This window comes from Cyprinus carpio, chromosome A6, assembly GCF_018340385.1.
Source record: "Cyprinus carpio isolate SPL01 chromosome A6, ASM1834038v1, whole genome shotgun sequence".
Taxonomy (NCBI): Eukaryota; Metazoa; Chordata; class Actinopteri; order Cypriniformes; family Cyprinidae; genus Cyprinus; species Cyprinus carpio.
The window spans coordinates 26,859,933-26,874,415 of NC_056577.1; the positions used below are offsets into that span (position 1 = coordinate 26,859,933).

The following is a 14,483-nucleotide window of genomic DNA, read 5'->3' on the forward strand; positions in this document are numbered from 1 at the left end:
TGATCAGACAGAGCTATGTGTTGATTCTGTTTTTATAACAAAATTGTTGCAGGAAGCAAGTATTCATATTCTTTTTTTTGAGTGAGTCACTTAGATGTGATTTATGCAAATGCCTTTTTTATACACTACGAAAGATAAAAAAAGAAACAGGCAATTGCTAAGAAAGACCAAAATATATCTTCAGAAGTAATTGCACAATAATTATGATACTCATTTGTGCAGATGGGCATTGATGTGTTTTTCCATTCCAAATTTTCTTTAATCCTAGTTCCTGATTCTGTGCCTGGACAGATGACTCTTGCAACAGCAGTGAATTTAAATCCGTGGGTAGATTATGAATTTAGAGTTGCGGCTATCAACAACGTGGGGGTGGGGGAACCCAGTGTGCCATCCAAACCCGTTCGCACCAAAGCTGCAGGTATGCATTCATCCCTCCCGATTTCATATCTGTCATCTCTAATACATCAGGAAGGAGAAAATGTAATTTAATTCTATAATTAGTTTAAATCACCAGGAGTGACTACACGTAATAGAGTTCAGGCATGAGAAATAAACACTTGCGCATTCACACCGGTTTTCCTGGGAACATCCAAATTGCAAATAATTTACAGACAATTAGGACACAAATTAAATGGGCTGAAATCGGAATGACATCGCGGAAGGGTTGGCATTTTTAGTTGATTATTTTGAAACCACAAGAAAATGTGGTTGCATATAAATTTTCGGGGGGTATAGCTTACATCAGGACATCAGCGAACAAGAAATGCAGCTATCAATAATTCATGTCAACATCAACAAAAATTGAGTGGACTTCTTCCTCATTCTATGAAGCAGTAACACTTGAAAGGCTCTATTTTAAGATCAGGTACTGTGTGCAAATACTTTGATAACCGATTCACAAATAGATGCAGGCTTCATCACACAATCCCACGTGAAAAGGACACGCAAACAGCTGTTGTCTTAAAGATCCCAATTATTCAGCAAATAAAGCTTAGTTCATAAAGAGAGATGCTGCATTTATTAGGATTTTACAATATTTAACAGCAATATCTATACTGTGAAATCAAAGCTATAGGTAATTTTCTGTCATAATTACTGATCAAAAGTTAACATATTGCACTGCACTGTGGGACAATAGTGTAAATATTTATGAAGTGTACATAGTCACAGTTATGGTTATTAGTGTTCCCTTTGGCTGGGGAATTGGGCATTATTTACTTTTAATTGATTTTCATCCAGCCAGTGTAAATAAGTTACAATAGAATACTGTTAACGATATAATAAAATAATATTCAGCAATGTTTAGCTCACTGTTAATTTAACTTGCAATCTACACTGTATGCATATGGATACATTAAACTATAAAATAAACCAGCACATACTAAAAAAAAAAAAAAAAATGCTAATATATAATTATTCAGTATATGCACATTACATTAAAACACCTTACACTAGCTTGAACTGGTTTGATTTGCTAGTTGGTTTAGTTGGTCTAACTGGTCTCCGACCCTGGTCAAGCTGGTGTTCAGCTAAAAAGTGTACAAAACAACACTAAAACCAGGCTGAGAGACAGGCTAAGACCAGACAACCATTTTTCATCAGGAAACTGGAAAATCTGCAGGTTGTTTCATTCTACCTCATTCAGATTCTTTGAACCATTTTGAAAAGACAATTGAGCCACACCTCAGGAAAAGGAAGTGTCCGGATTTGCCACCAGTCCCACAGGTATAAAGCCTGTTTCTTCTGTTCTGTTGTCTGTTCTCTGTTTTGGCTGGCAGGTCCTGAAGTCGCCCCAGCTAACGTGAGCGGAGGGGGAGGAAGCCGAGGCGAACTCGTGATTGTTTGGGAGGTGAGCTCAGCATCTTTATTGTGACATTAGCGTTTTCAAATCAGTCTTCTCTTTTGAATCGGATTCTGAGGGAATTCTCCACGGTGACGTGGTTTAAATTAGACAAGGTTTAATTAAAAGGGAAAGCGTTGTCATCTTTGCTCTTTGCCTCAGTGGGATTGCTCCCTCTGGTATGTAAATCATAATGAAGACGCAGATATGAGACAGCTTTCATACCAGTAAATCTGAAATGACAATGTTTATCAATGGCTTTCTCGTAATCTCACCAGCTGTCACGGCAGATATTCAGCGGTGTGTTTAAATACAGTATTACTTTCAAAATAGGGCACATTTTTCACTAAGTCTAGAGGTTTCTTGACTGACACAGTAGTGCTTAAATCTGTCAAATTTATTTACTTATATTCCATAGATTTCAGATTATGGAAACAACAATGTAAACCTACCACGGAAAATTACTTGTCAACTTGCAGTAATGCCATGTCAGCTGAATGATTTTTCTTTAATGCATTTTTGAGGGACTAAAATTACTGCTGATACTTTAAACAACCCTATTACCCTATGAAGCTTTGTAAATCGTCCCACGTCGTTTGTGCTACAGGCATGAGTGACCCCTCAAATCACAGGACTTGTTGAGGAGAGCAGTGCTTGCTTTTGTTTTTTTTCCAAAGTATTTGTTATGATAATGATAAAATTACTCATAGTTAGCTCTGATGCTTGAATCTGATTGGTTGAGTGGTGTTTTTACAAGCATGCTAATATAGTGCATTGTGCCCGCCAATTTTTTCAGCAGCATTGTTTTTTTTTTAATAGGAATTTTTAAAGAGTCTCTGTTTAAGCATAAGCTGTGAACTAAACCAACCAGCTACAAGGAGAATACGACATTATACATTTTTATTTGATGCAACAAAGTATTTGAAAACTAGACAAAATGATAAACGTACAGACCGTGTACTTAAAGACTTAGTAAAGGAAAGAACTACAATCCCATGAAGCATAGAGCTACAATTTCATAAAACAATGGTGAAATATAAAGCTATTCATTTAAAGTTGTTGCTTATGTGTGTATATGTATGTATACATACAGACATGCATACATATATACATATATATATATATATATACATACATACATACATATACACACACAAACAACCACACACACACACATACACACACACACACACACACACACACACACACATATATATATATATATATATATATATATATATATATATATATATATATACACACACATACACACATACACACACACATACACACACAATTATTTAGTTATTTTGAGAGCATAGGGATACAGACTTTATTACAGTTTGTCACTCATGGTGCACCAAGAGAGAAGTTTTTTTGGCATGATTTGCTGGACATGACTACATGATTGTTAAAATTTTCTGCAATTCTAAATCTGGGTAATGTCGTGTTTTTTTTTTGTGTTTTTTTTTTTTTTTTTTTTTTTTGTTTTGTTTTGTTTTTTTTTATCACAAATTCCGCTGTTAAACATGATTTTATCAGATTCTGAAGGAATAAACAAAAAATATATATATATTAGTATTTAATTCCTTGTAATATTAAACATTTGTACGCATATTTTGCAACAAACAATATGCTTAATGGGATTGTAGATCTTTCCCTCATTAAAGCCGTTAAGTACATGTAAGGTGCTTTGGATGAAACCATCTGCCAAATGCATAAATGTAAATGTAAAGCACTGTTTCATTAAGGAAGGAAAACTTTTTTTAGTGAATCACCTAACACTATTTAATTCTTAAATTCTTTTCCCACAGCCTGTGCCAGAGGAGCTACAAAATGGAGAAAAGTTTGGATATGTGGTGGCATTTCGTCCCCTCGGCACCACAACATGGAAACAGAGCGTGTTGGCCTCGGCAGATGCATCACGATACATTTATAAAAATGATACTTTTCAGCCACTCACTCAGTTTGAAGTAAAAGTTGGTGTATACAACGAGATTGGAGAGGGACCGTTTAGCCCTGTGGTCATTGTATATTCAGCAGATGAAGGTTAATATGCTTGTGTTCTGTGTTGATTGTATGCAAATTGTGCAAGGACATTATTGGACATCGTTTAGGGATGACCAAAGTTGATGGATGCATTTCAAGTTTTAATTACACTACCTCTACAGCTGTGTTAGTGCACTTTGATGGTAATTTCTTTATTTGCAAGTGTGCTAACAGCGCAATTAGTTCTTGCAAACAGGTGGTATATTTAAGCATTAAAGACTGATGTTGGATGAATCCTGTAAACTGTCTGTTCTCATTACCTGTTGTTTTTCACTTTCTTTCCTCATTTTTGATATGTCTGACATCAACAGAACCTTCAGTTGCTCCTCCCAGAGTTTGGGCCCGTAGTTTGTCCGCATCTGAGATCGAGGTATTCTGGGAACCTGTTCACCAAAGTGGCAGCAAAGGATGGATAACAGGCTATGAGGTATGTAAATACCAAAAATGGATGGAGTGAAAAAAGATGCTCTGACCTCACACTGCATCACCTCAATCAGATTCCTTAATGTATGCACTGCGCTGATGGCAGGGTGTGCAATTTCCTGTTCCCCAACAAGAGTCTGTGATCCCCCGGCCACATTTTTCACAATCTCATCTGCAGAATGAAGAGGTCTTCTCACAGCTGGTCCTGTCTCCCGGGGAGCGCCAATTTGCAGGCTTTCTGGGCACTTATATAAATCACCTTTCAGATGTGTGGACATCATACATCAATTCCCCCTCCTGCAAACACTTCAGCTGCTAGGTCGTTTCTCACTGTGTGAGAAACCCACAGGATTCTGCCCATTTCTCTCCTTCCAACCTGAACAAGCCTCCGCGAGAAATCCCAGGTCACGCGGTTGTTCCGTGGTGAAACCACAAAGTCGTTCACAGCTTCGGGTAGTAAAAAAAGCACATATGAAAATCCACAAATACTTCCAGAGTCCCTTGCTGCAGTGTGCAGATGTTTATTGAACAAAGTAAAAAAAGAAACCAAGTCACAGTGACTTTGTCACAGAGTTAGTGTATTGAACGCTAATGCAGGAACAAAAATGACATTCTTCTCAAGTCGATTTCTTAGCTGTGTGGTTGAAAGCACACTTACTCAAGCAGAAACGTCATGCCCATTCAAACATTAAAATTAATATTTGTGTGTGTGTGTGTGTGTGTGTATGTATGTATACTGTACATGTATGTATGTATGTATGTACATGCAAAAAGGCAGAACTGCACAGAAATCGAAATCTACGATGGATTAGATGATGGCTTACTAAATCATGTTTATATCTTAATGTCAAGAAAACTGTATGCATGTTTTTACTAAAAGGGCATATCAGGATGTAGAAGCAGATCTGTTTGTCCAAAGACAGAAGCTTGAGGTAGTACATGAATTTAAATACTTAGGAATAATAATAGATTCTCTGCTTTCTTTCAAAAAAGGTGAAGAAAGTTTTTAACACAGTGAAATTTAATTTAGCAAATTTTAGATTTATTGGAAATACTTTGACTAAGGAAGCAGCATTTTAGTTTATGAATTCTATGATTCTTCCATATATTACATACTGTATGACTACCTGGACTCAAAAATATAAGTCTATTCTTAAACTGATTGAAATTGTTTATTACAAGTTCTTAAGGTTTTAGATAAAAAGGCGAATAGTTTTCATTATTGTAATGTCTTAACTAAGTACTCCCTTTTAAGTTGAGAATATCTGATCCAATTTGCTGATTTGTTACAGGTGTTCAAAATTTAAATGGCTTTGCTTCACCAGTTTTTAAAGTATATATATATATATATATATATATATATATATTTCTACAGGTACTACGCTGTGTCCCCTATGGGCGCTATGGAGAATGCCCATGATCGGTGTCTGAAGAATAAGTCCAAACACTACAATGAACATGACATCAGCAGGCGGCAGCCTATGACGTCAAAACTGGTGCAGTCGAGAGCATAAAAGGTCACTTGTGAGATACATCCTTTTCTTGTCTTCAGGAGACTTTTTGTACATGAGTTTGGAGCACACTGAAAGGATTTCTCAATAAAAAGCTCCATTCGCACCGTCCCTATTCTCGAGGGATATGTGACGTGCTTTTGGGAGGAATGCTGTCCAGAGGTGAACACCTCTGGCATCTGCTGGACACCCCTGAAATCTGACTGGCCACCCCGGGTGCCACCCCAAAATTTAATATGCTACTATTTAATTCTCTTTGTTTTTAATCGTACTGAAAGAACCCTTTATTTTAGCCTCAAACTCAAGGACGCAACGCGTATTTTGTGCCGCATCACACTTCATCTCGTTCAGTGTACCACCCGGGCTTGACTCTCTCTTGAGGGATGAGAGTTGAGTGCCAGTGCCCTGCAATCCATATTTGGTGGGAATGTGTCTATGCTTCTTTTCTGTTTCTCAGTAGCTGATGCGTCCTCACTGAAGGCTCCAATCTGGACATTTGGGTTTTTATGTTCTGCTGAATGGCAGGTTCAATAAGGAGCTCCACTCTGATAGCATTATCAAGTTGTTAGACTTTCTGTAAGCCTCCTTGGTAAGCCATTCTGGGTATAGGACGTAGTTAAGCCTCCTCTCATCTTAGAGAGTTGTTATGCTGATGCCTCCATCCTCAGAGCTCCATCACGCAGTGGTGCAGAGTTGTAAGGCTTTCTGAGCCTCCTTGGCCACTGCTTTTATGTAGGGTTACCTATAAGCCCATATAGGCTAGCAAATATGTGAGTTATAGGCTCTCTGTGAGCCTCCTTGCAGGATGTCCTGAGTATGGGAAGTAGTTAGGTCTCCTCTCACCTTAGGGAGTCGTCATGTTGAGACTTCTGCTCCTAGAGCTCGGCCAGGCAGTTTGCTAAGTTCTTTGGCCCTTTGTGAGCCTCCTTGGCTACTGTGAGTGTTGTCAGGCCTCCTCTTTTGACAGAGTTATCTTTATTGAGGCCTCCGCTCCCCAGGGCTCTGCTAGGACAGCATTTGTGGTTTGTAGGTTCTCTATGAGCCTTCTTGCAAGATGTCCTGAGCATAGGGTGTAGTTTGGTCTCCTCTCTATTTACAGAGTTGTCATGTTCAGGGCTCCGTTTCTAGAGCTTGGCTAGGTAGTGGCCTAAGTTGTTAGCCTTTCTGAGCCTCCTTGTCCACTGCTTTTAGGTAGGGTTAGCTATGAGCCCAGCTATAGGCTAGCAATTGTAAGTAGTAGGCTCTCTGTGAGCCTCTTTGCATTGTATCCTGAGCATGGGATATCATTAGTCTACTCTTGATTTAGAGAGCCGTCATGCTGAAGGTTTCGTTTCCAGAGCTCGGTTTGTGTTTAAGTCCCTAGGCTCTTTGTGAGCCTCTTTGGCCATTATGAGCATTGTCAGGCCACCTCTTCTGACAGAGTTATCTTTATTGAGGCCCTTCGTTCTCCAGAGCTCTGTTTGGATAGTGTTTGCGAGCTGTATGCTCTCTGTGAGCCGCCTTGCATGGTATTCTAAGCTCGGGGTGTCGTTAAGTCTCCTCTAGATTTAGAGAGTTGTTATGCTGAGGTTTTCGATCCAAGAGCTCGGTTATTGTTGATAGGTTATTGTAGTTGTTAGGCTCTTTATGAACCTCCGTGGGTACTGCTAGTGATGTCAGGCCTTCTCTCCCTATACAAAGAGCCATCTTTATTGAGGCCTCCACTCACCAGAGCTCCACTAGGACATAATTTTGCAGGTTGTAGGCTCTCTGTGATACTGCTAACAAGATGTCTTGAGCGTGGGGTTTAAATAGGCCTCCTCTCATCTTAGAGATTAATCATGATGAGGCCTCTGCTCCTAGAACTGGACCATCTGTGACCATCAGTGTCGTCAGGCCTCCTCTCTCTACAAAGAGTTATCTTGATTGAGGCCTCCTCTTGCCAGAGCTCGGCTAGGATAGCATCTGTGAATTGTAGGCTTTCTGTGAGCCTCCTTTCAAGAGAGTTTTAGAGTCTCGTCATGTTGAATGTTTACCATGTTTATGGTAAGAGCACAGGCTAACTGCTTCGCACCTATTCTGAAATCCATGCTAATGGTAAGGGCTTCATGACCTTTCTATCTGTGTTAGACCCCAGTTTGCTCTTAACAAGAGCAGTTTTGCCAAGTTGACTAGGCTCTTTTTGAGCCTCTTTGGATTCTGCAAACATTTATAGGCCTCCTCTAGTTGAGGCCTCCACTCCCCAGAGCTCTGCTCAAAGTGTAATGGTGAATAGTAGGTTCCTTGTGAGCCTCCTTACTAGATATCCTGAGCATGTGGCATTGTTAACTCTTCTCTCAATTTTGTTAGCTCTTCTCTCCATTCTTGAGAAGCTCTGGTCTATGATTGCGCTGCTGGTGCAAGGGTGAGTCCTTTGAGTCTTGGACTTAGCTCAGCCAGTAAGCCATTCATCCCTTTAGCATGGCGGGATGGGTATACCGTTCCCCATAGCGCCCTCTAGGGGATGCAGCGTGAATTCCCTTTCGAAAAGAATGTCTCAGGTTACACATGTAACCATGGGGAACGAGACGTTGCATTTCTTTTGCCATGCTTCAGGCATTTCTGCGTACATCTCCTTCAGACAAGAAGTGGATGATGCATTTCACAGGTGCCCTTTTATACTCTCGGCCGCACCAGTTGTGAAAGTATCAGTTTCAAAGTATTTGTATTAGTATTTTTTTTTTTCTTTTTTTTTTGCAAGCAGCTAGATGGAGAACTTATTTATTTATTTATTTTTGTATTGTAAAAGATGAAATGATTTAATGTATCTTTAAATTTCACCATCACTATTACAGGTGCAGTGGTTGGAGGATGGGTCACCTGAAAGCGATGCAGAGAGAGTAAGGGTCCCGGAAAGCTCAGTCATTATCACTGGTCTGAAGGGAAGCACGCTTTATCTGATTTCAGTCAGAGCACACAACAGCGCAGGCACCGGGCCCTCCAGCACACCCATCAGCATCACCACCAAGAAGCCACGTAAGTCATATTGTTATAAAAACATGATTTCTAACCAAACAAGATAAATGAGTAGTTGACATGAAATGTTTTTGGGCAAACTCCATTTAAATTTTTTTTAAAGCATCTAAGTCCTCTGTATTTGTTTTTAGGGATGTAACGACTAACCGTGAGCCGGTTGAAAATCGATTAAAATATGTGACGATTCAAATCGGTTGAGATGCTAAACAAATCGCGATTCATTTAGGTATAGAAGTTTATATGAATGCATGTCTGAGGGGAACTTACTGTCTTTAGAAAAGTTTAGATGGTATTTTTTTCTTTTCATCTTGCCTCTGTATAATGCATATTAAAGTTCAAAGTGTAGCGCTGCGTCCTTTACAGCAGAAACCAAGGAAATGCTTTAAACACCACCTGCTGGCAGAGAGTGAATCTGCATCTCATTCAGCTCGTCTGCTTTTTCATGCAGATATTTGTATGTATAGTTTCACAAAATTGAAGTCAAACCATTCTGTTTTTGCCTCAAAATTTCTAAATTATACAGTATAATTTAAATTAAAAACTGCTCATGTTGCATGTATGCAGCATCTTTATTTGGATCATGATTAAAATGCAGTGGTTGCCTCTAATTTTAAATGGAAAGAGCACAGACAAAGCCTTATTTTGTTTATATGAAGAGATTTATTTTATTTGTATTACTTATTTGTATTACTTATTTATTTGATTTTTTTTAATTTTTTTTTTTACCAGAAGCTGCATTTGAATTGGTATTGATTGCAACTCAGATGTGGCCTGAATGCATTTACACTTTAGTTACAATTATGTAAATAATGCCATGAGATTAATGGGTTTTAAATGTGTAATACAGGGGTAGTTCACCCAAAAATTAAAGTTTGCCCCAGTATATACAGAATGTGTATATATATAAATTAGGGGCCTGATCGCATCATAACCCTACCCTGTTAAACTCTTAGTGGGGTTTTCTCAACACTATAAGAGATTAAGGTGGCCTTTGTTAAACTATCATGGCTAAATAGGCACATTATCTGATGCCAATAATTGAGAACAAAAAACTGTGTTTAACTGAGCCAGAAACTCATCAGATAAACTATAACATTACTATGGAGGTAGTCTTATGGCTATTTTCAGCTAATAGACTGAGCATATAATTAAGGCCGTTTTAAAATAAAAAGCTTGACAGATCTCTTTCTTTGTGTCAGAGCAGATAGCCAATTGTCCTTTTTCCTTTGTATGGCAGATTCTCTGACTAAACATACCGTAATACCACCATCCACTGTTATGATCTAGTATAGTTATCATAATAGTATGTATAGTAGACTTGGTGGGTTGCGTATCATTAGTTAAATTGCTTCAAATATACAGCTATTATCCTCAATTTTTTAAAACTATGAATACGTGGTGAAGTCCTAGCCATGAAATTTGATGAGAAAAGAGGTCAGATTTCCCCTGGTTCAGTGCTCAATTGTGGTTAAACTATGTATAAATTCCTCAATTACTGTGAAAAGTAGAATTGTTTGTGTGGGCACATGACCAGGCAATGGCAAACACAAAATTCATCAAATTGCTCCAAAGCAACCCTACATCAGTGGCAACTATTTTACTGTTAGGGAGTTATGGAAATAAACAAAAGAAGGGCATGCTGACATTCAAGCAGCATTAAAATGTCTGGCACATCAGAATCTGTAATACATAACAACAGGAAGTTTTTTTTTTTTTAATAAGATGCAGGTTTTTTGCCTTTATTTCTATATGAACGTCACACATAATGAATTAAAACTCATTTTTTAGTGTGAAAATTGTGAAATTATAAACAGAAATGTCTTAAAAGTATAGCTGAGTCTACAATGAAAATCAGGCATTATTTATTCATCCAGACGTTGTGCCAAACCCAACATTGTTTTCCACTGAGGAACACAAAAGGAGAAATTTTAAAGATTGTCTACTCTACTTTGTTGTCTTAAAAAGAGATTTGTTAAGGGATTTGAAAGGCAAGAGGGTGAATAAATGATCACAGAATTTACATTTTAGGGTGAGATATTGCTTTAATGTTCTGCACACTGTTTCTTTGTTTCATAGCAGGGTTTTTTTTTTTTTTTTTTTTTTTTTTTTTTTTTTTTGCTGTTACTTTAAAATGACTCCTAAAGTTCCATTTATAGTCCAGCTAATTTAAAGGGAGAGCCAAGCTGAACTGAATCAGCGCCAGTGAGCTTTGAAAGTCTTAGATTTAGATGATACCTCAGCTGGTGCCCTGCTGATTGTTAAGATTGCAAAGGACAAAATATACGGGAGATGTTGTTCAGTCATATTACATACGTTGGAAGTAAATCAGAATATGATTTATGTCTTTTAGCTCCAAGTCAACCCCCAGGGAACATTGAGTGGAACCTGACAAACTCAAAAGTCTTTCTGAACTGGGAACATGTGAAGGCAATGGACAATGAATCAGAAGTAACCGGCTACAAGGTAATCTGTTTTTTTTTTTTTTTTTGCTCTCGCTCTTCTGTTGCTTTGCTGATAAACATGCTGTATCAGTGTGCCACATAAGCTGGTGTTTCACATAAAACAACTCAAGAGATAAATGACTGAGAACACTACCTTTGAAAGTTGCATTATATACTGTTTTTTCATTACTTTTTTTTTTTTTTTGAAGTGCTTGTGAAGCCTTTTCAGATATGCTCACGTAACTTCCTTTGAACTTCTTAGTTGAAGTGCAAATCATTTTGCATAGTATTGTATTTAATGCTAGTTTCCATATATCATAAAGTCACGTCTTAAAGGGAAAATCCACCTAAAAATTTAAATAGAAGATATTTTGAAGAATGTTGGCAACTGTACAGTTTTGGTTTCCACTGACTTCCAAGAAACACAATAGAAGTCAATGGGAACCAAAACTATGTGGCGACCAACATTCTTCAAAATATCTTCTTTTGTGTTGTGTTGTGCTGAAAAAAAATGCATTCAGGTTTGGAACAACATGAGGGTGAGTACATAATGACAGAATTTAATTTTTTAGGTGAACTATCCCTTTAACATATGCAACCTTACTGTAAATTGTTACCAGCATTTGTTCCTGTTCGTATGATTGGATGCAAGTTTAGATCTCCAGTTGTGTTAGAAATGTTAAAATGTCATCTTATGCAATTGGTGAAAACAAATCAAATCTCTCTCCTCAACAGAGGCTTCTCTTTCTCCTTTATGCTAGCAAAACTTTTAGTAAAATTATGAATTAAGAACTCAGGGTTCTGTCATTGAGGTTTTTAGAAAGAACCTTAGCAAAAAATATAAATGATAAATAGTAAAAGTGAATGAATTCCGAACAAATATCTGATTAGACATTAAATGAAAAGGCATTTTCTAAACATATTTCACACTCTAGATTTGATTTCCCCTTCATGTGAGCTTTAATTTTTTTTTTTTTCAAATTTCCTTTCACACTCAAGGTCATACATACAGTTCAGAAACATCTGAGGCTCTTTTACATTTCAGAACAAGCTGCTCCGAACGCCTGCTGTGTCAAAATCCGATTCATCTGTAGCAAGAGTTCACACAAAATGTACAGAAAGAGGATTAAAATCTGTCCAATGTGATTCATTTCTTTTGAGCAAATTAATTTGCTGCAGCATGCAGCCAGCTAATTGAGGATGGCCTCTCTGAAATATAGAGGTTTGTAGGGTCTGCGAACAGCTGGACGGCTCTGATGCTATCCTCCATCTGGAGCTATGAGCTTAGCGAGGCCTCACCAAAGACATTTTCATAAGACAGAAGCACTATTCATTTGCAGTCCTAACCGTCCGCTGTGAGGCGCCTGCAGAATAATACAATCAATAATCATACATTTTCTAGTCTGTATGAGTAAGAAAGAATATCAGTTTTGGGGCTATTTGTTTTGCACTGTCAGCCTGAAAAAAATTGTATTTAAATGATTTATGGATTGTGAAACCTTTTTTTTTTTTTTTTTCACAGCAAGATATGTCAGTAAACATAGTAATAATCCTCCCACTGAAAATCAATTTGAAATTTGAAATTTCTAATGATTATTTAATTTGTATTCCCTCTCTTACCTGGGTTTTGAAGATTGCAAGATGATTGTGTGAAACAGACTTTCATACACTTTTTTTATTGTTTTATTAGATAGATAGATAGATAGATAGATAGATAGATAGATAGATAGATAGATAGATAGATAGATAGATAGATAGATAGATAGATAGATAGATAGATAGATAGATAGATAGATAGATAGATAGATAGATAGATTTTGTGCTATTGGGCTATTTTTCTTCATAATAAATGCTTTTTCCGTTTGATATTTTATCTAATCACATTCCAACATTTTTTTTATTATTATTTTTTTTCAGCATTAAGTGTTCAAATATGTTTTGGGGCTGATGAACATAATTAAATATCCTTGTTGTTGTTGTGACTTTTTGTGTTTGTAGCTAATTGACACAGACTAGCTGGATTTCACAGACCTGCTTTCTCCCGCACAGGTTGTGTATCGTCAAAACTGGCACAGGGGAAACAGCATAGTCGAGACCAACAGGACGTCCGTAGAGCTTCAGTTGCCATCAGAAGAGGACCTGCTCGTTCAGATCAAAACCCTGAGTGACGGAGGAGACGGCAGCAGCAGCGGCCCTATACGCATTCCAAAGATGTCAAGTGAGGCTTCATATGAGCTCATTAAGAGCGGTGCACACTGATGTTTGAGCTTGTACTCACAGAATCCAACTGTTTGACATTTGTAATGGCCTCCTTCGTATAATCCTGTCTGTGATGTCTTTGTGTTCCTCTCCATCACAGGCCTGAACTCCAGGGGATACTTCAGTTCAGACGCAAGCAAGATGGCCCATGTTCACGGAGTAGTGTTTCTGATCTTGTCATGGTTGTTTTCATAGAATTTTGCCTTTATTTAAAGCTCAAGGGTGTCACTTCTATGCCACTAATATCACCAAATAGAATTTCAAAAACGATTATGGTTTCCCAAACACTGTCTGCTGCTGAGAGAAATTAACCTAAAAATGACTTACTTGGAATTGATAAATAGATATGAGGAAATATTTAACAATTGAAAAAAAAAAAAAAAATACACACATCAGCTTTAATACTTAAAAAAAAAAATCTGATTGGGTAGATATAGTGGATTTATTTTCCTTTTTTTTAAAGAGGAAAAAAAATTGGTGACTCAGCTCTATTGTTTTTTTTTTTTTTTTTTTTTTACCTCTTTGTCAAACTATTCGTCTTTTGTATGTAGATTTTATGCAAAAATGCAGGTTTTCTCTCTTTTTTTTTTTTTTTTTTGCTTAGGTATTCAGAACTGAGATTCAAATAGAGCACAATATTAAGTCATGTGATGCAGTAGTGACCAGGAATGTTGGATCTTTAAGAGAAATCCTTGAATTATGAATTATACCCATGCTGTTTTTCCTTTTACACACGTCAGTCAAGTCAGTGACGCTGTGTATGTGTATGTAAAAAGGCCTTTAGATAGATGAAATGCATTGTTGTTTTGCATAAGCCTTGAGAGATATTATTGTTTTAAAGAATAGCGACAGTTTGGTGTGATACATAGTTTCTGGTTAATTACACAGATTTCTTGCTGCTAGTTAGTATGATTTATTATTTTGGACAATTACAAAAGTCAATCATTTGATTTCTTATGAAACACA

The 14,483-nt window shown here is 37.3% G+C and overlaps 1 protein-coding gene across 2 annotated transcripts in view; it reads left to right on the forward strand.

The window, feature by feature from the left end:
* Positions 1–14,004, forward strand: part of LOC109057539 (contactin-4-like) — a 78,294-nt gene extending 64,290 nt beyond the window's left edge. For both annotated transcript variants that reach the window (XM_042758764.1, XM_042758765.1), the window contains 8 exons: positions 269–418; positions 1,779–1,849; positions 3,655–3,889; positions 4,201–4,316; positions 8,637–8,817; positions 11,168–11,280; positions 13,308–13,476; positions 13,618–14,004. In XM_042758764.1, coding sequence (XP_042614698.1) covers positions 269–418; positions 1,779–1,849; positions 3,655–3,889; positions 4,201–4,316; positions 8,637–8,817; positions 11,168–11,280; positions 13,308–13,476; positions 13,618–13,712 — 1,130 coding nt within the window. In that variant the 3' untranslated portion in view covers positions 13,713–14,004. The remainder of the gene's footprint in view (positions 1–268; positions 419–1,778; positions 1,850–3,654; positions 3,890–4,200; positions 4,317–8,636; positions 8,818–11,167; positions 11,281–13,307; positions 13,477–13,617) is intronic.
* Positions 14,005–14,483: the final 479 nt, after the last annotated feature.